Here is a 21,231-nt window from a genome sequence, read left to right on the forward strand (position 1 = left end):
CCACTCACATAGAAAAGCGCATGCTCCAGTACTTCTAGTCTAGTCTTGAGTTGTCGTTGTCCTGTTCTCCTTTCCATTCTTGTCTACACTCTTGTCCAAATACTTTCATAATTCAATACTATAAAACCCATGTGTTCTGGTGTGAGGGGACTTCATTAGCCGGGAGCTAACACAGGTGGCAGCGGAAAACGTCCACGTCTACATCGCTGGCGGAGTGTCTACGCCTTCGGAGATCGTCTGCTACGGAGGCCCACGCAAGAGAACTACCATATCCTCATCCACTCTCTTCGTCGATATTTTCCTTTCTGCGTTGTGTTTCTTTCTGCTCGTCGTTTTCTTGTTGCATGCATTGTTTACAGTCCATAGGTCACGCATTGGCGCCAACCTGTCTGGCCAAACATTTTCAGACCATTTTCTGTGTCCGTGTCTTGTGCATGATTGCGGCATACTGACTGCTGACAGTGCTGTCTGTTGTTAGGATAACTGCTAGCTGGGTAGTAAAGTCTAGCTACTATACACTGTACTGTGTCCGTAGTCGTAGACTAGTTGCCCATTTGGAATTGTCTCTGCCAAATTTAGTTCACGGTTTGCCGCTGCGCACGATAGATTACGTAATAGATTTACTGTAGATCGATAGTTGATCGAGGCGCGTTGCGTCGATAGAGTCCACGGGAAATTTTTGCAGATTATTATTATTTTTTAATTCAAAAATACAAACACAATTTTTTTCACAATGAGCCGTTCAGCGAAATCCAAGAGACAAGAAAAGCTAGAGCGTAGCTTCGCTGAAGCTGGCTGTGACATGAGCATTGCTGAAGATCGCGAGAGTTCGCCGGCACAAGGGTTGTCCCATCGTTTTCGCTTGCCGGACACAGACACACCACATGTACGTCCACTGCCGAAACCAGTCTTGCTTCCTGAGACATTCGGAAATCAGCCAGGCCAAGATTTCACCACGTACATCAGGCATTTCGTCCACACATGCAAGCTGAGTGGGTACGACGACGACCAAAAGCTACGTCTACTACCTGCTCGCCTTGTTCGTACAGCTCATGCGATGTTCACCGAAATCCTAACTCACACGCCTGACATAAACTTTTCCGACACAGTCGAGGCTCTGCTCACAACCCCGCCCAGCCTTGCAAACTGGGAATGGTGGATTAAGAACCCGGTTCAACTCTCGAGCAAGCGCTCTCCACTCAAGGTGTTCACAGCAACTGATAAGAACTCATATGGGGAAATTATAGAAAAGAAATAATAAGATAAAGAGAATTCATTTCAACACACCTCAATAAACGGAGTCCCACACACCGTACCTCAGAAAAGTTGATCTTCCGACCAGTGTTTTTGTTGACGCCGCAGCCAGATGATAGCTGCTTCGCAGAGACGTCTTACTGCACAAATTACAAATAAATTTTATTCTTCGATTAGAAAACCCAAGCGCTTTCAGAGCCCTCCGAAGAGAGTGCGGGATGAAACCATGCACACCTACCTCAACCGAAAAAGAAACAACCTGCACCCGTTTGCTCGGCATGGATCGGCCAGATCTGCATACCGCCTGTCCTTCCGCGAGTTACTGACACTGAATCTGTCCTCAGCACAAACTGTCAACTCCATCCAGAATACAATCCTCCGACTTGTAGAGTACAGAACTATATCTGGTCTTAGTGATAGCTTGCATACCGTCCTACCGGTAGAACCACGGGTCCTACCGGTAGGACCCAAGAAATCGAGCTGCAAAAGTGCTTTTGGTTGAGAATTTTTTTGAAACAATTGTTGAGATGAGGTCTTTGTCAGGCAAAGTAATGGCGCAAAATGCAAGGCTATGTCCAGTGCATTGCGTATGCGCAATTTTATCGATTGTCAAAATGGCCGCACATAATCCTGTCGGTGCGCTAGCAACTCTGTCCAAAGTGAATTTTGACCATGGCACATCAATTGTGGTGAGGCCCTAATTTTTTTATTAGCTTGCCAAGGCCGTGGAATGCATAATTCCATACTCCGTTTCCATGGTTACCATGGGTTGTTACCATGGAATTTCGTAGTATGCCTTGTGCGATCACGTCTAAAATTTGTGAACTCCTTCATTAGAGGGTTGTACTTCCTCCGTTAACAAAAACTTCGTGATGGATTTTGATGGATATGAAAACGCTTAGAACAGGTCAAGAACAGTTTGTATCGACTGCAAATCACTGGACGAAGGTGATTCAGCCTATGTACAGCGTCTTTACAAGAGAAACCGTTGGCGGAATGAGCAGAGAGTTCAGTTTGCGTCGCTTTCGCTCGATTCATTTTTGACCTGCGTCGCTGTCGTCATCTGCTGCACGCGAGTCGTCATCTGCTGTGCGCGAGTCGTCATCTCTCTAGAGTCGTTGTTCAGCTCCTTTCAGCCTTGCCTCGGCTTCTTTGATCACACTCCGCTGACCTTGATGTCGCCGTCGTTCAGGTAAGTTGGCTTTCAAGCTACGTGATCCGCCGTGATGGCGATTACTCGTTTCCACCCGGGAGTCGTGAAAAATATTTTACGACCCCCTGGTTTCATCATCGCTCTCCAGAACTCCGCGATACGAGGAGTAAAGGCACAGCCAAACTGATTCCATTTTCGCTAATGGATACCAGCACTGAACGGCAGCGGCTAGCAAGTCCAGTCGACTTTCCTTAGCCACGAGACTCGCATCGGACTGCAGACTTCTGAAAGAATGCATGGTCAGCATTCGAATCTGGACTTTGCGCAGGTTGAACAAGAACTTGAGTTCAGAATTATTTTCATTGAGCCGTGCGATCGGAGCAGCTCCCTGTTCACTCGCTCATTGTGTGGGCTCGCTGCTCCGTTTTATCGCTCTCTATCACTCTCCAACTTACTCAGCGCAAAAGTGGTAGAGAGGCCAAGCAGCGCAATATCCCCTCGGAGAAGTGGTATTTCAGTTTCGCTCGCCATGACTGTCATCACCTATGTTTCCACAGCGCAACCATCGATTCCGCTCGGCTTGTTGTGAAAGGTCGCTTTCCTTGCATTGTACCTCTGTCATGGCATGTCAGGGAAGGCCAAGAAAGTGATTGCGACTCATTTCACGGCAGTTTGTGCCCAAATCAGCCCCTCAAAATTCCATCACGAAGTTTTTGTTAACGGAGGAAGTAAGTGCAACACAGCTAGGGAAAGAAATCTTTGCACTAACTGAGTTGACAAGAAGTCACAGTCTGAGGCCGTTGACAGAAGATCATTCGTAACCAACTTTTGTCTGGGCTGAACGCGAACTGGCTTCCCTCCCGCCTTGCAAAACGAGATGAAGTCAAGCTCATTTGAATTTTCGGTTCGTCCGGTGTTTGCAGCATCGCGGATTCGAATCTCCTCACGCATGTTCCTGACGATGACCCCGAGTACTTTGTCGTGCCTTGAGGTGTAATGTCCCTGGTCCAGCGCTACGCGACAAGCGCCAAGCACATGGTACGTAGTACAGGCCCAGGCACGGCACAAACTACAGTACGGATCCACTACCGTGTTTCCCCAACGCGTAGGTTCATCGGAGAAGGTAGCACGTCGAGGGTTGACGCAAGAAGAAATTTCAAATCCTTACCAGCACCACCGTACAAAAGGGATTTCCACGAGAGGTCCTGGTACATCTCCAACCACTTGCCTTGCACCTGAAGAGTCTTCAGCCTCAACATCTTCTCCTGCTCGTTGATCTCCTCAAAGGTTTGAAAGAGATCCTTCCTCGAGGGTTTGGAGAGAGAGAGAGAGAGAGAGAGAGAGAGAGAGAGAGAGAGAGAGAGAGAGAGAGAGAGAGAGAGAGAGAGAGAGAGGAAGAGATAGAGATAGATAGATAGATAGATAGATAGAGAGAGAGAGGGAGAAAGAGAGAGGGGGAAGAGAAAGATAAAGTAATGCAATAGTGCTAGCTTTAGAATATTATAGTGTTTCTTGTATTAGTTTTAGATCTAATAATGTTCACCTTATGGTATCATATTCATCTTTCCTTTGTTGTCCGACAATCATTGTGATGACAATCATTGTGATGACAATTTGTGATGATTATCACATGAAACCGATGTTCAAATTTTAACATATTGTCCAATTGTTCTCGTGGTATGAGTGCCCTCATTTTACTTTCGTCCGTAATAGGCTTCTTGTCTCCACGCCGACTTTTTATCTTTTGTTCTCATATAAATATTTGGTGGGTGTGAAGAAGGGAGTCGTCACTGTCACAATCATGAAATAGTAATGGCTTATCGGCCATGTTGTCCTGTGCTCGTACTCTGTTCATAATAGACATGGTTAGCATTTTACCGTTCACACTAGTTTCGACGGTCGGCCTGCACCGTTTTTTGTGTGTGTAGACATGGCATTTACCGTTCACGCGCTAGATCCAACGGTACTCATACCCCCCCCCCCTCCCCCCCCCCCACACACACCCAAAATACGGTCGGTTTGGTACCGTTTTGACGATAGAAAGCTCTGTTTAGCGGGAGAAGGAAACGGTAAGATTCCAACTAGGGTTACGTCACAAGTCTATCGCTGCGTCAGGAGTGAGGACTCAGAAGCCGACCTGCTAACCATGTCTCGAAACACAAGACTCGCCCTCTACATGCCGACCGTCGAAAATAGCGTGAACGGTTAAATGCTAACCATGTCTAATGGCCATGGCTGCATGATGTTTAGTGAAAACTTTGACTACCTGCACAGTTTTTAAGTGAACATACAGTGGTAAAGGCATCCCTACCTTGAATCAAATGAGGCCAATGCATCACCATTGAGCGTTGATAATGTGCTCTAAAGCGTAGGTATACGAAAAGAGGCAAAAGAACAATTATTATCAACAAATGTGTTCATTGCTACATTAATTTCCATGCTACTAAGCACCATAGGAAGTTGTGGAGCTGACCCGCTCTATCTGCTTCACTCGGCAACAACATCAAACTCGTTTCTCAATTCTGACAACGTTTCAGCAAATTGCCCTCATCAGGTATGCAATGGTATACAAGTGTTGTACATGTGGGACGACACAAGCTTGCAAAGGAGTTGTTATAATAATATTATGTTGTGCGACATCGTACCCACCATGACATGCTGTAACCATCTGCCATAACTAGCTGAGGCACCCGGGTCACTGCAAGATAGGGTATTAATAATGTTTACCGGCAATTATGCTGCTTTCCAGAGGGTTCTGGCTTATAAGCTGCTGGAATGAAAGAGGGATGCAACAGTAGTCACCTCCAGCATTCCCAGCCTAAGCCGCAGGGCAATTCTCTAGTTTGTTTTGCATTTTCTTAAAGTGGGGATATCACACCTTCTCATTGGGCAGATCTGCCCGTTTGGTTTGCGAAATAAAATAAACACAACAAGACCGGGGAAATATGATGCCAATGTCCGTAGATGACCAGCACAATGAACTATACACACTATCTGCAAAACTGTGACAACTTACCAAGTCCGGTGTGTGAGCAACACATAGTACTGAGCTCCCCCTGTTGCCTCTGTGTTATTTCAAGAAGATAAAACAATTGCAGGGCAACAAGACGGCAAAGCGCCTATGGTTACACAAGGTCCCTGCATGTTGTCAAAGAAAGCTTGATTCGAAACAGTCATTACAAAATAATTATCTGATGTGCTTCAATGCATCTACCAGTCACTAGTCCTCAAACGGTGGCAAAATATCCTGTACATCAGCATTACACCCTAGCTTTCTGTTGCTTGTCGCTATCAATGTCGCTTTTTTATCTGCATAGTGTGCACTGCCATTGCTCCGTTTTGGCTTGCTGCTTGCTTCAAGCATATCTGCAGTATAATGTACGGTGACTGCCTGCCGGCCTTGCCTCGTTGATTGTGCCATGCCAAGTTCATTCTCCTTCAAACCACAATCAAGATACCTTGATGACTTGCTACTTTTTGTGCATACTTACATGATTCCTGGTGTGGAAAAAGTAGCAAATATTGCATGGTCACTCTTTGATCCGTGCTTGAAAGTTATGGCTGGTATATACCCTGCTGCAGCTAAATACAAAACAAACCAAACAAAACAAACTATAGCATACAAAGGCTGAGATAACGGCTCCTGAAAAGAAATGACGTTTGGACCCACCGTTTGCAGTAGAAAACAACGACGTAATACACATGTACGTAACAAATGCTCCCCATAAACCACAAGTACCATACTGACGCGATTAGTGCCCCTGGGGCACTATTTTTTTCAATATCCTTTACAGATGGGGCACTGTTCAAGAGAGGGTGCTATCCAAGATAGGGCACTATTTTTCAATGCTCGGGTATTTTCCTCAAGCCTCTGAATGTGCTGATTCAGGAATGCCTCAACCTCGCCACCAACAAGTCGATCTGCCAGCCGCCTGCATAAATGCCAACACTGAGTGCAGCCAGTTTGCCGACGACACTGCCATCATTGCCGCTCACGAGAAATTTCTAGCCGCAGAAGAGCACCTCCAGTCAGCTGTGACAACCGCGGCACAGTGGCTGAATGATTGGCATCTCCTGGTCAACGAAAGTAAGACCACTGTCATCCACTTTCACCACACCAACCGGCCACCTCCCAGACCACCATCAATCACACTCAACGATACCAACCTCACTGTGGCCTCAAGGCATCGCCACCTTGGCCTCCTCATACAGCAGAATCTATGCTGGAACTCACATGTAGACTACATCATCACTAAAGCGACCAGGAAGGTGTTCCTTCTCCTGCGACTACGCAATTCCTTAAACACTTCTGCTCTTTCCTCCATCTATCTAACCTACATCCACCCTGTTCTTGAGTATGCTTGCACTGTCCTCTCACCCCTCCCCGCAACCCTGAGCACATCCAACGGCTCGCCGCTCGCCTCTGTTTGCAGCTCCCCCTCTTTGAGCACAGAACCCACTCCGTGCTGCTGCACCAGCTCAAATGGCCATCACTCAGCAGCCGCTGTACCCTCTCCCATATCCTTCTTGCACATAGCCTGCATCATAGATATGCACCACCACACCTTCTTGCAATTCACCTACCCCGAATACAACCCATTCGCACGCTCAGGTTCCCCGAACCTTTGAGCTACCCACAACACGTACAAACCGGCTAAGGGATTCCCCCATCTATGCTTCTCTTGATCTCTTTAATAGGATTCCACTCAGCCTCCGGCAAATCAACCCCAGACGAGATTTCAAAGCAACCATCCTACCACTTGTCATCTCTTCCATATGTACTTGCTCACATTGCTCAGCACATCTATAGCTCCATTGCGCCCAGCCTGTGTGATAAACTCCCTATTGCCATCGCTACTGCCTGAGCAAGCAGCTAAACTTTGATCTCTCTGTATCTGATCCCCGTGCCTGTAATTATTTTTCTCTTATTGGCCACAGGCCATCGTGAGAATAAAAGATTTCAAACAAGCAACTCTTGTTAACGATCATTGACAGATGCATGACCCCGTATGGTTTGTCTATGCAGGCTATATGCGACCTGTTCATATTATTATTATTATTATTATTATTATTATTATTATTATTACGAAGTAGTGGTTGCGACTTCGGCGATTATTTGTAAGAAAGGGTTTGCTCCCCACACTGGAGCTCGCGCTATTCCGCCGACTTTACTTGACACTGGACTGACTCACGACTGCCATCCAGAGCACACGAGACGTCCATCGAACCTTCGACTCGGCAAACCTGCAAGAAAGCACCACTCCCTGCTCAATACACAGTGTTTCGGGGAATTCACCCCTCATCAGTTGAGCTTGAGTAGGCTGAGGAAGATTGTGCCTGAAGAGCACCACTTATATAGTGCTGCCTAGGCACAAACATCACCAGGGATACAAACTTACAGAGACGCTCCATTTCCAGCGCGACAAACACCTCGTGAACACCAGATAGCAGCGTGAGTCAGTGTCGCTCCTGGACGGTGAGACCAGACGTTGAGGACCCTCGGTCATTCGCAACGCTGTCACCTCCAAACCAACTAGTCGCAAGCCCGCGCTGGGCACAACAGTACGAAGTAGTGGTTGCGACTTCGGCGATTATTTGTAAGAAAGGGTTTGCTCCCCACACTGGAGCTCGCGCTATTCCGCCGACTTTACTTGACACTGGACTGACTCACGACATTATTATTATTATTATTATTATTATTATTATTTTAACTGGTTTGAGGGAAAGAGACAAACGGGAAAAGTCTGAAGAAAAAATTGACTGTCACCACCAGTTATTATTATTATTATTATTATTATTATTATTATTATTATTATTATGACAAAAATTGACTGTCACCACCAGTTATTATTATTATTATTATTATTATTATTATTATGACGACTTTATTCACTCCCAAAGCAGAAAAAGAAAGCTTGAAAGGAGGCATGAAGCACAGCACCGGGATCCATATGACCCAAGGGTGAAGCACCAATCAATGAAGATAAAAGAAAATCCTGAACCAAATTTTGATAAACTTCATGAGAGAAAAATTCAAGTATACCAACTTCGATACTCACATAAAATCACAGTCATGTATAACAGAACTACTCAAGTAGTAAACACCAAGCATGCTGCACATGGGACACTCCAAGCAAGACAAACTCAGACGAGATAAAACGGCATATGCAGAGAAAGACAATACATGACTGGGGGCATATGGCAGAAATTCACGCCTCTCGGCTCGTCACACAGCACATGATGCACCACAATCATAAAACACACAGACTGAGACACATCGAGACATTACGGGCAGGCTAACATAAGGTCAACCGACCGTTCCGACCATGCCACTCTCCCATCCATGACCAGTCACCGACCGCACAATTCTCAGGGTGCCCAGAATAGCACATTGCTGCAACCGCTGGATCACGGACGCGTGGAGCCCAATGCTTAAGATGTGGCTGCGGCTCGTTCCTGACACACCACCCAGAGCACCAATGATAACTGGAACAATAGTTATCTTTTTGTTCCAGATCCTCCTCAGCTCTGCTTATTATTATTATTATTATTATTATTATTATTATATTCTCGTCATCCAGCATAAAACAAATAAAAACACAGAACCTGAACTGTACTGTAGACTATCACAACTTAACAGAAACGGCAACAGAAACAGCGATTTTTCCTGAAACCGTCAGTGCAATGACATGGCCAAGAACATTATCAAAAGAAAACCAACTGGGTTTGCACATACGCATAGAGTAGCGATGTCACAGAACACTGTGTCAAATTGCTACCACTCTGCGTCTTTCTATCCCCTTTCCTTTTCTTTTTCCTTTTTCTTCGGTTTCTTCTTCAGTAAGCCATTGATGGAGACTTCCCCAATTCAGGCCAAAGCCTGTCGAGAATCCTTAATGCAAATACAATTGCAAATCAAGGGAGGCTCTGTCAACAGCTTAGAAAGAGGCAGAAGGCAAAGGGATAGTAAAAGAAAAAGAAAAGACGAGGGACGGCAGCAGTCTAACACAGAGATCTATAACAGCACTACTTGATGTGCAATGAATCGACAGGGATTTCCCCCTACAAGTATAAAAAGCCTTTAAAAACAATTGTGTATCATGGCCGCAGTCCGTCGCTGGATTCCTAGCTCGGTCAGGTCATGTTTCAATGCCAGTAGCCCATCAGTCACTTTCATGCGAACTGCTGCTCTACCTGGCTTACCGGTACATCTTGCTCATGATCGCTGATATTGGACGAACAGCGGATAACATACATTTTTAGCCTTTTCATTTCAAAAGTATCTATTTTAAATTACTTTTTTTTGATTTCAGAATTCATCGCTCTCAAGCCTTATGAACGTCTTGGAGCGCTCTGGCAGTCATTTGGTTAAACAGAACCCATTCATGCAACCCACAGTCAACTGGGAACTTGTGGCCAGGCACAAGGGGTACATGGATGCAGCTAATGGGGTTTCTTGGCACTTGTGCCAGTGGTTGTGAGACTTATCCACTCACCCTCACCTTTAGGCGCTGCATCTGCCGCTAGGGTTTACCGGGTGTTAGCGGCCGTCGTGAGTTCCCTTCGAGAACGGACACAGTATTTAACTTATTCATGCCAGTTTACGTATGCAAGTACAATAATTATGGCTTAACTTACTAGCTGTGTGGAACGTGTGCTTATTTCCACGATAAGTTGCGCTACAACTCAGGGGTATGAGTACAGCGTTGTCAAACGCATTGCTGGCCTGCTGCAGGTCAGAGAAGGGAAAATTAGATGCAAAAGAAGTGCAAAAACGGTATCAGTATCTTGCGAAGCGGGACTCACAGCAGCATTTTTGGGGTACGATACGCTATGCAACAGCCACGAAAGCAGGAAGTCCCCATATCGCACGGTATCATTTGGACCTCTCCAACAAGCTAAACAAATGCAAGATTGCCGTACAACCGACAATGGTATTTTGCCAAGTTGCATCCCAAAATGTGAAAACCCACAAACTTCAAATCACAGGACTCGATTATTTTGTGCTTTCCCATCACAATGAATCTCCGGACCACACAGTAATACATAGTGTAAACAAGGATATCAAGGGGTGCTACTATCGCACTAGATCAGCCTGCTACTCAAGTAACAGCAATACATGACTCTGAAGCCTTAAATGCAAATACTTCAAAAATAATAATGTTGAACAAATCGCTGATCATTGGACAGTAGAAATGGAATTGCAGGTAGTACAGTAGAATAGCAATTACTATTATACTTATTTATTAAATTGTGGGACATGTGCATGCTAACTAAACCAGTGAGCAGTCGAAGCATTCGGCCCTGTACCGATTTTACACTAACCACTACATTCGGCCCTGTACCGATTTTACATTAACCACTACATTCGGCCCTGTACCGATTTTACATTAACCACTACATTCGGCCCTGTACCGATTTTACATTAACCACTACATTCGGCCCTGTACCGATTTTACATTAACCACCACATTCGGCCCTGTACCGATTTTACATTAACCACTACATTCGGCCCTGTACCGATTTTTCATTAACCACTACATTTGGCCCTGTACCGATTTTATATTAACCACTACATTCGACCCTGTACCGATTTTACCTTAACCACTACATTCGACCCTGTACCGATTTTACATTAACCACTACATTCGGCCCTGTACCGATTTTACATTAACCACTACATTCGGCCCTGTACCGATTTTACATTAACCACCACATTCGGCCCTGTACCGATTTTACATTAACCACCACATTCGGCCCTGTACCAATTTTACATTAACCACCACATCCGGCCCTGTACCGATTTTACATTAACCACTGCATTCGGCCCTGTACCGATTTTACATTAACCACTGCATTCGGCCCTGTACCGATTTTACATTAACCACTAGACCATGACTACACTCTACAACCCTGAGCACACTCCAGTTTAGTTTTTCACTGTAGTTTGCAATTCCGTTCTTTTGCTTAGCTCTTAACTTCGCGCCCAGTCAGGCACGTGCATTATACTCACCATAATATACAGCTGTACAAAGGAATTCAGTATCAACGGATGTGTTGTTTTGCTGGTGGTGTGCTGTGGCAACGTTGTGTCCCGGTCGGCTGGAGAGCGCAGTGTTGGTATGATGGTTGATGAAAAAGGAATACACGTGGTTTAGATTGTTGTGTACTCATTCCCTTATCCTAACATACTCCTCTTCCCAACACGTTAGAGACAGCCCCGTGCCCCGAGGGGTGTGGATAATCGGCACTCGACTGTAAAGCGCAGCGATCCACTAAAGACTCGATGCAATTTCATGAAGCGCTGAAAAAGGAAATAATCCGGGATCCAAAAAGTACTGCTTTCATGTCATACGTCAGCACATCTAATGCCATGACCTTGTAATTGAAACACCGCTGGATTCCTAGCGAAATGACTCACCCACTGCGTCACGCCATAAAAGTCAAAGTCCACACAGAAATTTCAATCTAAATCCCTTTAAGAGTATAATAGATGCAGACATGGCCAGACAACAACACTGATGAGCGGAACACGAAAATCGATTTTGAATAACATAAAAATCCTTAAAAATTCCATGAACTCGTTGTTGTCTGGCCATGTCTGCATCTATTATACTCTTTTAAATTGCACTAATAAAATTGCTTTCTCCACGCCGACTCTCTAAATCCACTTGTTTGCCCTTCCTGCTGGGTTGTAGGTCCTGTTTTATAAAGCACATAATGTTTCACTTTTTGTTTGCGGACATACAGTATCATATCGATACACGGTGTTCTAAGTTAGTGCTATAATGTTATTCAAAGGCAGAAGGCCGTGATCACTGGCAAACACTTTTCTTTTATCCTGTTTTCATGCCACTAATTGAACTGCTCTTTTCTCAACTATAAGCATATGTCAGTTTAATATTCATACTAGCCAACCCAGCCAAAGCCATTCCCTTACACACGCACGCACGCACGCACGCACGCACGCAACCACCCACCCACCCACCCACCCACCCACCCACCCACCCACCCACCCACCCACCCACCCACACACACACACACACACACACACACACACACACACACACACACACACACACACACACACACACCTGGTCCTGGTCCTGGTAAACACTGCCATTACGGTCACGTGTCCCCTTACGGGGCCGACAATATAGAACGACGAGCGGGACCATGTTCGAGAGAGCCATCTCCAGCAGCTATGGATCTGGCTTATCATCGGAAACGATTCCTCTCACGGCTGCCGCTAGAACTGGTCCATCACTCTCCACAACAGAGCGAACATTCCATGAGCCAACGCTCAGAGTCGTTCCAAGTCGTCGTCTTCGTGCGGTACACACACACATACACACACACACACACACACACACACACACACACACCTGTCCTGTCCTGTCGACCCACTGCCTTAAAGGTTACGTGGTCCCATTGCGGGAGGAGGGAGAGGAGCAAACACGCCGGTGCCGGGTCAGGTCCCTGGACTGCCGAAATCTCCGAGAGCAGTGCTGACACATTAGTGGAAACTTGGCACGTTCATCCGTTGTTGGGCGGTTCTGGCGAGGTCTACAAGGAGCGGAAGCGGGCTGGCTAGCGATTGAGGCAGGCTGACACCTGTGCACAGCGAGTCCACCCCTGCTACGGTACCATCTCCCACAATCCGCGCATTGACATGCACCACGCTGCTGATGGACTGGCTTGCGACGCTCCGCTGTGCACTTGTGGCGCTTAAGATCACTTGGTCTAGAGCAGACCTTTCCACAGGTGGGGCACTCAACGGGGGCTGCTGCGGCCAGTTCCTTATCCTGGTCTTGGTATCTACATCGCCATTCCACGCGAGATGTGTTAGCGGTCTGGTACCAGTTCACAATTTGGTTTTGTCGAAGATCGACCGACACGCAGTCCTTCCACCGTTTCCTTGGTCCATGGGCAGGTCTGACAGGTGGGAGCTGGCCAAACAGAAGGCACTTCGGCATGCGGGTGTCATCCATGCGCGCCAGGTGACCTAGCCACTCTAGCCGACGATGCCGAAGCTTACAGGTGATGGTCTCCGGATCGCCCCACATACGCAATAGTTCAGCATTGCTGATGTGGGCATCCCACATCTGCTGTCTCGACACACCAAGGATAGAGCGGACGCAACGCATATGGAAGGTGGACAGGCGTTGCAAGTCGCCCTGAAGGGGGACCCAGCACTCAGAACCGTATAGTAGTAAGGACATGACACACGCGTTGAAAACACACCTCTTCAAGAACACAGGAAGCTGACCATTGGCAAATACAGGGCGCTGTAAAGCACCACAGGCCTTGGAGGCACTCGCAATGCGGGCGTTGACGTCCACTGCCGAACGGCTGTTGCTGGCGATAATGGAACCCAGATACCTGAATTCAGCCACATTCTTGATCTCAACATCCGCCAGCGTGAGTGGGACACAGTCTGCATCTTGGATGTTGCTGCCGCACACCATGAATTGGGTCTTGGTAGTGCTGACAGTTAGTCCAAAATCAGCAGCAGTCGCCTGGAATACAGAGAGTGCGAGCTGAGCACCGTCACGTGTAGTCGCTAACAAGGCTAAATTGTCGGCGAACTGACATTCCCCAAACTTGGTCGATATCTTTCGCGTCCTCGGCTTGCCGAACAAATTTCCGTCAATGCAATAGCGAACCTCCATGCCGACACCAGGAACTGCCGACACTCTCCGGGACCAAACAGTGAAAACGGCCCACATGAATAGATTGAAAAGCACGGGGGCCATAGAGCACCCCTGCCTCAAGCCGTTGTTGATGTTGATGGGCTGAGTGTGTCCCTGGGATGTGCGGATTGTGTGAAAGGACTTGATGACAGCGAGGAGGGTGTCCGGTACCCCAGCACAAGCAAGTACACGCCACATACACTCTCTGGGCACTGAATCGTAGGCCTTGCGCAAGTCGATGAAAACCATGTAGCCTTTCGTGTCATGCTCGAGAGATTTCTCCACAAGTTGGCGTACAGAGAAGATCATGTCCGAGCACGAGCGCCCGCGCCTAAAACCACACTGCGAGTCTGGCAGCAGGGTCTCCGCTAGCCGCTGGAGACGTGTCTGTATGATGGCAGCCAGCACCTTCCCCACAACATCCAACAGAGCAATGCCACGCCAATTGTCACACAGTTGCAGGTCGCCTTTTTTGGGGATGGGTACGAGAGTAGCATCAACCCATTCCTGCGGTACCTGTCCGGAGTTCCACACAGCACCAAACAGATCTAGCATCCTGTCCCGTAGAGGAAAACCACCGTACTTAACCAGCTCCGGCAAAATCCTGGATGCGCCAGCAGCCTTGCCAGGCTTCAGCTTATCGATTGCACGTCGCACTTCAGCCGACGTTGGCCAAATCATCAGCAACCGGGCAATGTGGGAGAGAGCCCAGTACCGCAGGGACGAACGTAGATGGGATATTCAACACTGTGTCGAAATGACGACTCCACCGACCATCCTGTTCCTCCTGAGACTCACACAAGTTACCATTTTCATCCTTGATAGCAGACACCCGGGTGCCCACCCGTCCACGACAGCACGCCTGCAAATCTCCTATACACTTCCAAACTGCCGCGCCGTCAAATCGGGACTCCGAGGCCTGCTGTGCCTTGTTCTTGATCCAATCCACCTTCGCTTGACGTACTGCAGAACGGGCAGCAGCGCGGGCAGCCTTGAACTTGGAATAGTGATCGTCACGGAGCCTACCATGTTGAACCCACACATTTTACATTGCATTGCGTTCGTCCAAGAGCGGTTGAATGACATCCTGGCTATCAGCAAACCAGTCTGACTGGCGTCTCTTTCGTGGACCCAAGTTATCCATAGCTGATGTAACAACAGCATCACGTACCGCAGTCCATTGGCTCTCAACACTGCCCTCCTCGGGCCACCGATCAGTGAGCTCTTTAGCAACATCCGACTGGTAGTGTTCGGCTGCAGACTGCTTTGACGGAAGATCAGGATTTTCGCCACGCACTCTTGGCAACATCAAATTGGAAAACCGGAGGGCTATGACGGGCAGCACGGCGGCGCACGGCCGGAGTATCCAGGTCGAAAGACATGGTAAGTAGCTCATGATCGCTCCCACACTCCGCATTCCGTACTGTGGTGACATCCATGCACTGCCGCTGATCGGCTTGGCGAACAATGATGTAGTCAATACAGTGCCAAGCCATTGACCCAGGGTGTTGCCACGTCCGCTTGAAGATGTCCCTTTTCGCAAACCAGGTGTTACAAAGACTAGCTTTATTCATAGACAGAAAGGACAGCAGCTCGGTTCCAGCACTGTTCAGTTGGCCCAAACCATGAGGCCCACGTACTCTGCCCCACTCATCCTCAGCCATACCAGAGCCAACGCGCGCGTTGAAGTCACCAAGCAGGATATATTGATGGTCCTTGCATACATTGATGGCACACTGCAATTGGTGAAAAAACTCATCCTTTGCTGTTCTTGGACTGGCAAACGTTGGGGCGTAGGCACTGATGACATAAATCGATTTAGGATTGTTCACTCCCCTGGGATGGCTGAGTGGAAGTTTGAGACGTGCTAGTACCACACGCGGACCAAACGACCTCCAAAAACTACCACCAGCTTTCCACGCGCCGGACGAAAATTTATTGAGTATTAGTGCAACTCCTTCTCCTCGACGACGATGGGTATTTGCGTCCACAGCTCGCCCAGACGTTATCACTGTATTTCCTTTGTCGTCCTCGTATAGATGTTCACCAAACCAGTGTGTTTCCTGTACACCAGCGACGTCCAAGCTGAGTCGATGTAGTTCGGAGATGACGAGGTCCAGTTTCCTGTCTTCAACAACCTTGTTTTGGATACTTGCCGTTTCGATGTTCCCTTCGCTCTCAACAAGAGAACGAACATTCCAGGATCCGACGCGGATCAGGCAGCGTCTCCTCCTCTCTCTCCGTGCTTGGGCAGATTTTTTGAAGCGCTGGTCTCCGTCCACTCGGGGGTTTGCCAATCCGCCGCGAGTGGGAGATTCAGGCGCAACAAGAAGTGGTGCCATCGTTCGACACCCCGTCTTCTTGCTGCGCTGGCCCTGAATCTCTTGCGCTGAGAATTACATGTCCTGGGACGGCCCTGGTGGACCAGAGCCGCCCCAGAAGACTCGTGGAACTAACTACTTTCGACAACCAGGGGAGCTCGGAAAATTCAAACCGTCCCCAGAGGGAACAAATATACACACACACACACACACACACACACACACACACACCTTCTTCCTTCTTCTCCACTGCCATGACTGGCTAAGTGGCCCCATACGGGGCAGCTCTTGGATTAGCGCTGTCTCCGGGAAGCGGCACCAGGACCCGACGACCGACGTGACGGCGCATTCCCACGGGTTATAATTGCTATTGAACGCCGCGATGTACAACGATGCCGTGCGATATCCTGACGGCGGCGGAAACTGCGGTTGCACACACCGCAAAGCAGAGGCTTGTCGACAGGCTCTTGACGGGCAAGTACAATACGATCCACCCCATCAAGGCACTGGGACCTCCACTCACGGCGATTACTTGCCACGTCGAACCAGGAATTGGGCTCAATGCCAATTGCCGCCAGGTCGGTCCGCACCACGTCCTTCCACCGCTTCCTCGGACCATGGGGTGGGCGCTTCGATGGCAAGGAGCCAAACAACAGCTGACGAGGGATGCGGTCGCCCCTCGGCATACGTGCCATATGGCCCAGCCACTGCAGCCGCCGCCTGCGAATCTTGTCAGCCGGCTGCTCCAAGTCGCCCCACCATTTCCGCACCTGCAAATTGGAGATGTGCTCATCAATCTGGCGTGCACGACCGATGTGCAAGATCATCCTCAAGCACTGATGGTGAAACACGTCAAGCCGCTGCAGGTCCCTTTGCCGTGTTGTCCAAGTCTCAGAACCATACAGGAGGACAGCCAGAACAGTGACGCCATATACTACACGCTTGATGCCGATGGTGAAGTCCGAGTTGTAGAACACTGCATCCTTCAAACTGTGGAAAGCGCCCGATGCAGCAGCAATTCTACGCGACACATCATAGGTACACCTGGCATCCGGTGTCACATGGCATCCAAGATAACGAAAGGAGTGCACGTGCTCCACCGTGCCGTTTAAAGGTGCCATGTCCTCGTTCACCACCCCAGTCCCAATAGCCATGAACTTTGTCTTGGCCATGTTAACCTTGAGCCCAAAGGCAGAAGCAGTAGTCTCAAACCCAGCGAGTGCTCTCTCTGCACCGGGGTGAGTCTTGGCAAGAAGTGCAGAATCGTCCGCAAACTGGCATTCCGTTAGTGGAGCCCTGGTGTATGCTCGGAGACGTGTGTTGAACAGTCTGTCCTGACGAAACTGACAAATTGATAGTCCAATCTCGTCGTCACCAGCTATTGCTTCATGCCATTTCTCGACAACAGCAAGCATGTACAAATTGAAAAGAATCGGGGCCATGGTGCATCCTTGACGCAGTCCGTTCCCCACCGCAATCGGCTCCAACAGCTCGCCACCAATGCGTATAGATGCCGACATGTCGACATGGAACGATCGAATTACGGAAACCAGCACCTCTGGTACGCCAAGCTTTGCAAGCACCCTCCACAAGGCGGCCCGCGGCACCGAGTCATAGGCCTTTCGGAGGTCAATGAATACTGCGAATCCCTTGGAAGAATGCTCATGCAACTTCTCCGCGACTTGCCGAACAGAGAATACCATATCCGAGCAGCCCCTGCCTCTGCGAAAACCGCACTGAGAATCAGGCAGATACTGTTCCCCAACACGCTGCAGACGGTCCGCTATAAGCCGTGCAGCAAGCTTGCCAACCACGTCGAGAAGGGCAATCCCGCGCCAGTTATCAGTCAGACTCAGATCACCCTTCTTGGGGATAGGGACTAGGATGGCATCCACCCAATCCTGCGGTACTCGACCAGCTCGCCAGACCTCCTCCAGCAATTCCTGCGGCTTACCCAGTAGAACAGGACCACCATACTTCAGCATCTCAGCAAAGACTTCAGAGCTACCACAAGCTTTGCCGTTCCTCAGTGCTTGCATGGCCTTACGAATCTCCACACGGTCGGGAACATCCGCAAGCTCCCCCAAGACCGGACGCTGGTCAATAGAGTCGAGGGTTTCCACGTCAAAGTCGCTGACGATATTGAGAACTCTCCCAAAGTGCTCCCGCCACCGCATGTTCGTGGCCTCGGGGGTGTCACAAACCTGTCCCATTGAATTCTTGATCGCTGTTGTGACCTTCGGTTTTAGTCCCTGAAACGCAGCCTGGATGTGTCTGATGCACTCCCAGCCACCCTTGGACGTGAGGCTGAAACGTTTGCAATCCTGGGCCTTGTTGAGTAGCCATTCCTGCTTGACGCGTCTGACTTCCCTCCGCGCGGAGCTGCGGGCACACTTATAGGCATTGCAATCACTGACTTTGCGTGTAGACACCCAAACAGCAAACAGCCGATCCCTCTCCAGTAGGAAAGGTTCAAGCTCTGCCTGACTATCCCGAAACCACTCCGGCTGTCTACGGCTCTCTCTGCCCAAGCAATCCTCTGCAACCTTGATAGTTGTTGTCTTGATGGTAGTCCACCAGTCATCCAAGGATGGCTCATGCGACCAGGCTCCCTCCAACTCTGCATCCAGCATGTCGCGAAAGACCTTACGAGTGTCCGGTTCGTCATCTCCGCCAGGCTTGCACAACAGCTTGGACACAGCAATGGGTTTTCTGACGACAGCACGGGTACGATGGAAACAGGCGCAATTTCATAGCCAAGAATTTATGATCGGTATCACATTCCTCAGACCGGATGACTTGGCAATCAATACACTGGGAGCGTCGGCTCTGAGGAATGATGCAGTAGTCAATGCAGTGAGGCTGTTTGTATCGAGGATGAAACCAGGTATGCTTATGAACATCATTCTTCCGAAACCACGTGTTACATATGAGGGCACCATTTCTGGACAAGAAATTGAGCAAATCCTCTCCAGCTGAGTTCATTCGACCAAAACCATGAGGGCCTCTGACACTTGACCAGTCACCATCCGCACCAGCACTGCCAACATGGGCGTTGAAGTCACCAAGAAGGACGAATTGATCGCTCCTGGGAATACTGTCAATGAAGGACTGGACATCTGCGTAGAATTGAGTTTTCTCCTCACGGGGCCTGACAAACGTGGGGGCATACGCCACAGCGAAGTGCAGGCAAGACACAGACTGATTCCGACCACATACGAATTTTACCTGCAATGACAGGAGTCTGGAGCTGACCGCCGTCCAGCAAGAGCCTCCGCGTTCAAATGCCTCCCTGCATCTGCCTCGCAAAACGACAGCAACCCCTTCACCACGACGAGCAGGCTCATCCCCAGTCGGTGTTGGGCGACCACTTGTCAAAACTAAGCAATCTCCGACAGTATATTGATGAGAGCCAAACCAAAGCGTCTCCTGGAGGCCAACGATGTCCATTCCATACTTTTCGAGCTGACGACACACAAGGTCAATTTTTCTCTCCTCGCGAATATTCGAACAAACTTTCCTTGATTTTTTTGCTTTGGACGCCGTATTCAAATTTCCGTCAGTGTCGACAAGAGTCCTGACGTTCCACGTTCCCAGAGACAGAACAACCTTTCGAGCCGCTGGTGCACGCGAGTGAAAAGACTCTGGGCGAGGGTTTGCAAGACCTCTACACCCAGGCGAAAGAGGGTCAGCGCGAGTGGCCACATCCGAAGTGGCCATGTCGTCAACGCTGAATTTTCCTCCTCCGCGGCAGCAAGATGAAGACTGCCTTGTCTAACACCGCGTCACTAAGTGTTTTCTACTCACCAGGGCTGGCCCTGGCAGAAGCCAGGAGCCAGCCCGTGGCCCTAAACTCACTACGAAGAAAGAAGAGTTCGGAGCTCCAAAAACTGCTTCCTCCTCTCTCAAGAGAACTGAACGCACACACACACACACACACACACACACACACACACACACACACACACACACACACACACACACACACACACACACACACACACACACACACACACACACACACACACACACACACACACACACACACACACACACACACACACACACACACACACACACACACACACACACACACACACACACACACACACACACACACACACACACACACACACACACACACACACACACACACACACACACACACACACACACACACACACACACACACACACACACACACACACACACACACACACACACACACACACACACACACACACACACACACACACACACACACACACACACACACACACACACACACACACACACACACACACACACACACACACACACACACACACACACACACACACACACACACACACACACACACACACACACACACACACACACACACACACACACACTAGCTCAATTTCCCTTTTTCCTCTTGTTTCCCTTATCTTGTTGTTTTTCAACAATTCCGGCCAGATTTTGCTCCTTTTTTGACAGCTTGTTCATTTGTGTCTTCCTTTTTTCTTTTCTCTTGAGTTTTGAGCACCGCGGCGGTTTCACATATGGGCCACAACCAGCTAAAACATGTCTTAGAGTGAAATTTTTCAAATTTTGTTTTCCCCCAGAAAACAGTTCTTGGGACCTTACTTGACCTCTTGAAGGTGATACAGGGCAGAAAAGTAATCTACTAGTGCCCCAAACACCGCTTTCGAAATATGTACTTTGAAATAGAAAATGACAGTTTTTGCACAGTCTGACACAAAGAGACAAACTTAGTGGCTTTTGTGGCGGAGCACAATACAACGGAACTAAAGATGTTGACACAGAC

The 21,231-nt window shown here is 48.7% G+C and overlaps 2 protein-coding genes across 2 annotated transcripts in view; both read right to left on the minus strand.

Moving 5' to 3' along the window:
• The window catches only part of LOC135825909 (uncharacterized), a 60,905-nt gene extending 50,782 nt beyond the window's left edge, over positions 1-10,123 (minus strand). Inside the window, exons 1-4 of the mRNA XM_065338545.1 lie at positions 10,046-10,123; positions 5,899-5,989; positions 5,424-5,463; positions 4,719-4,768 (exon numbers count right to left, since the gene is read on the minus strand). Coding sequence (XP_065194617.1) covers positions 4,719-4,768; positions 5,424-5,463; positions 5,899-5,900 — 92 coding nt within the window. The 5' untranslated portion in view covers positions 5,901-5,989; positions 10,046-10,123. The remainder of the gene's footprint in view (positions 1-4,718; positions 4,769-5,423; positions 5,464-5,898; positions 5,990-10,045) is intronic.
• Positions 1-21,231, minus strand: part of LOC135825908 (fibrillin-1-like) — a 289,285-nt gene that overhangs the window by 236,492 nt on the left and 31,562 nt on the right. The gene's annotated exons all lie outside the window — the stretch shown is intronic.

This window comes from Sycon ciliatum, chromosome 10, assembly GCF_964019385.1.
Source record: "Sycon ciliatum chromosome 10, ocSycCili1.1, whole genome shotgun sequence".
NCBI lineage: Eukaryota > Metazoa > Porifera > Calcarea > Leucosolenida > Sycettidae > Sycon > Sycon ciliatum.